Consider the following 3,844-nt stretch of genomic DNA (forward strand, 5'->3'; position numbering starts at 1 on the left):
ACAGGTAAAGGGGTTGAGAGGCCTGTCAGTGCTTGATGGGTCCTCATAACTGGCAGTGAGGTACTGGAGCCACGCACCCCTCCCTCACTCAGCCACCTCATCCCTTGCTGGTGTCACCTGTTTTCATACATTTTCAGAATCAATCAGCCGAGCCATGGGTACATTCATGTGATTAATCTAATTCATGAATGGATTGGACCAATGCCAGCCCAGCAGACACTGTCGGGTTGACTTACATCTAAGCTCACTGCAGGCTAACAGTGAGACACAGCCCTGTTATGTGTATTCAGATTCCAGCCACAACGTGTCTTTTGGCATTAATTACAGGGCTGAATTGTGTAAACATCATGAATATAATATAAGACACAGGGTGTAATTTGAGGGCCCTCTAGCCGACATATTCATCAGGCACCTCAGAGAGAGAGAAGGAGAAGGTAATTCTATTTAATGCTCTATCTGTTTGCTTTCAGGCACCAACACAGACACGGGGGCTGCCTACGCAGCACACAGACATACAGATCACACACACTCAAGCACAGAGGGCGCAAAGGACTGTAAAATTATACAATCACTATCAGTATGGACATTGATCAGGTCTCTATTTAACTACCACAGTAGTCTCCTGGGACAGAGACCATCCATATAACATTACTCTCTACAATGTGGACCGTATATGATTTCTATAATAGGGCATTTCTATTCTGATTTTATAAGCCTTTTCAATATCAATTTTCCAATACAAACACTGTCAATATTGATTATTCAATATAAACATTGTCAATATCAATCATCCAACAATGGGCGTTAGGTAGCCTAGTGGTTAGAGTGTTGTGACAGTAACTAAATGGTTGCTAGATCAAATCCTTAAGGTAAAAATCTGTTCTGGCCCTGAACAAAGCAGTTAACCCACTCTTTCTAGGCTGTCATTGTAAATAAGAATCTGTTCTTAAAACTGACTTGCCTGGTGAAATAATGGAATGTACTGTATTTTAGCGTAAAGAACCGAGCAGGGTGTGATGACCAGCCTGAACACATGGGGGAGACATTAGCTTGCCAAAAAGTTAGGTCCAGAAAAGAAGCACATTTTACACTACCTTTCAGTTGTTAGAAAAGACGACACCAGACACCTAGATAGGAGGAAAATATGTATAGAATTTATATATCGTATAACCATCAGAATATTTTTATGATACTTCATGTGACAGCATTCACTAGGCCAAAACAGAATATAGAGTAGCTGAAAATTCCTCTCCATTCCTACCTATACAGTTCTAGAGAGAGCAGTTCTCTCTGAAGAGGCTTCTTGGTTCTCTCTTTTGTTAACCTCCCTGGAATCAGTTCCTTGCGGAACTCCTCCACTAAGAAGAAATATCCAATAGCATCTAAACAGCAGCTTGTTGTGGCAATCCCTTCTGAGACATGATAGAAGTTACGCATTAAATTATACTGTTGGCAGTCAAGGGGGACTTCGGAAGCAACATAGAATTTCATGAAAAATGCAATATGGATAGGAGTGTAACAGATGAAAAAGACAACCAAATTGGCTGATATTATTCTAATACTTTTCCTGTTGTGCTTATATGAGTGCGTGTCCTTGTAGGCCAGCAGAGTGCAGATCATCTGACATGAACAAAGCAGCATTGTGAGAAGAGGAACCACATATCCCAGTATCTCCAGAGTCACAATAAAGTCCAGTGGAAAGGGACGGGTGTCTTTCTCAAAGCAGGCCAGTCTGTGCTCAGGCCCATTGGGCTCCCTGAATATCACACATAGGAACACAATAGTCACCCATATCATCACACACACTACAACAGCCACTTGTTTTTTGGAGACAATTCTCCTGGAGTGGAAGGGAAACTGAATGGCAATGAATCTCTGGACACTTACAGCTGTAACAGTGAAGATGCTAGCGTACATGTTGGTGAAGTGGATCAGAACAAGAACAGCACAGAGGCCTGGAGGGTCCAGGGTGAAGAAGGTGTGATAGATCCTGAAGGGCAAGAAGGTGATGAGGACACAGTCGGCCACGGCCAGGTTGAACATGTAGACGTGTGTGTCTGTCCAGCTGGCTCTCTTCCGATAGAACATCCTCAGTGCAGAGAGATTCAGGACCAGACCCAGAACAAACACAGGGCTGTACACAACCCTCTGGAACAGCCGTACCTCCTCCGTCATGTTGAGGTTACAGAGGTGCTGTCCGTGTGAATGGTTGGACATCCTTCTCACTAAGATGGAGAGTATGAACATGATGTTTGTACTGATTACATCAAAAATGAGGAACATTACATTCTGATGAAGTTGGTAATGTCTTACTATTTCAAGTGTATATTACTAAAAGTGAATCTACTAAATGTTACAATCAGGTAGCAGCAATCAATTGCTGTTTTAGGGGTCAGAGGCTAAAGTTTATATAGTGACATACTGTACATCATCATTGAAACCATCATTGTGACACTTTTAACTTGGTCTATACATTCCAGTTCAATTGAACACACATCATTCTTTCTTTTGGTTTTGACAGTTTATAAATGTCTTACCTTAAATTGAGAGGACCTCTGACAAAGGCAGTCTTTTTAATGTGATTGTCACCCACCAAGCCTGCAGATGTTTTTCACCTGTAAATGAAGTCTACACTTTTACTTTCTACTTCTTGAAGCTGCATGAGAAGCTTGACATTTCTCCTTGACAACAGAGAAAGAAATCTGCCTTTGATAGGCTGCGGTCTATTTGCATTTCAAAGTGTAGAACTGGGAGTAACAGTTTGACACAATGACATTAAAGCGTAAAAACATCTCAACAATAAAGAGAGAACAGGAAAATAATCCTGCAGCAACATGAAATGTTAATTATTTTGTGGATAATAATTCATTCATATTTTTGTATTGGTTTTGTAGGGGTTGATACATTAGAAAGGGCAAATCAAGTCTGACGTTTTAAAGTGGAAATTACAGAAATTTTAGAAGCCTTTTTAAACCTTGAATACATTACATGTTTGCCTTTCCTGCTGTACAGGGCATTTCCTGCAAGAACAAAGTGATCAAATTAAGATCCTACACTTGTATATGCTACGTTATGCACGTACATGTCTATTTGCACGTTCTAAAACCACATACAACGCCTTCAGAAAGTATTCACACCCTTTGATTTTTTCCACATTTTGTTGCATTACAGCCTGAATCTAAAATGGATTCAATTTAGATTTGTGTCACTGGCCTACACACAATACCCCATAATGTCAAAGTGGAAATGCGTTTTTAGAAACATTTATAAATTAATACAAATGAAAAAGCTAAAATGTCTTGAGTCAATAAGTATTCAGCCCCTTTGTTATGGCAAGCCTAAATAAATTCAGGAATAAAAATTTGCTTAACAAGTAGCATAAGTTGCAATCACTCACTCTGTGTGCAGTAATACTGTTTAACATGATTTTTGAATAACTACTTCATCTCTGTACCCCACACATACAATTATTTGTAGGGTCACTCAGTCGAGCAGTGAATTTCAAACAGATTCAACCACAAAGACCAGGGTTTTCCAATGACTCGCAAAGAAGGGCACCTATTGATGGGTAAAAAAAGCAGACATTGAATATCTCTTTGAACATGGTGAAGTTAATAATTACACTTTGGATGATGTATCAATGCATCTATCCTGTTTGCAGTAAGGCACTAAAGTAAAACTGCAAAACGATGTGGCAAAGAAATATACTATATGTCCTGAATACAAAGCTTTATGTTTGGGGCAAATCCAACACAACACCTCACTGAGTACCACTCATATATTCATCTTTCAAGCATGGTGGTGTCTGCATCATGTTATGGGTATGCCTTTCATTGGCAAGGAC

At 39.9% G+C, this 3,844-nt stretch overlaps 1 protein-coding gene across 2 annotated transcripts; it reads right to left on the reverse strand.

Moving 5' to 3' along the window:
* Window positions 1-1,143: 1,143 nt before the first annotated feature.
* On the reverse strand, window positions 1,144-2,639 carry LOC135555131 (G-protein coupled receptor 55-like). 2 transcript variants are annotated; one of them, XM_064987488.1, is made up of 3 exons: window positions 2,538-2,639; window positions 1,888-2,225; window positions 1,144-1,756 (listed from the first exon to the last, which is right to left on the reverse strand). In XM_064987488.1, the coding sequence occupies exons 2-3, from the start codon at window positions 2,215-2,217 to the stop codon at window positions 1,739-1,741; spliced, it is 348 nt and encodes a 115-aa protein (XP_064843560.1). In that variant the 5' UTR covers window positions 2,218-2,225; window positions 2,538-2,639; the 3' UTR covers window positions 1,144-1,738. The 2 variants fall into 2 exon arrangements, with proteins under 2 accessions (XP_064843560.1, XP_064843559.1); XM_064987487.1 differs by having other exon boundaries at window positions 1,144-2,225.
* Window positions 2,640-3,844: the final 1,205 nt, after the last annotated feature.

The sequence above is a fragment of the Oncorhynchus masou genome, chromosome 15, assembly GCF_036934945.1.
Source record: "Oncorhynchus masou masou isolate Uvic2021 chromosome 15, UVic_Omas_1.1, whole genome shotgun sequence".
Taxonomy (NCBI): Eukaryota; Metazoa; Chordata; class Actinopteri; order Salmoniformes; family Salmonidae; genus Oncorhynchus; species Oncorhynchus masou.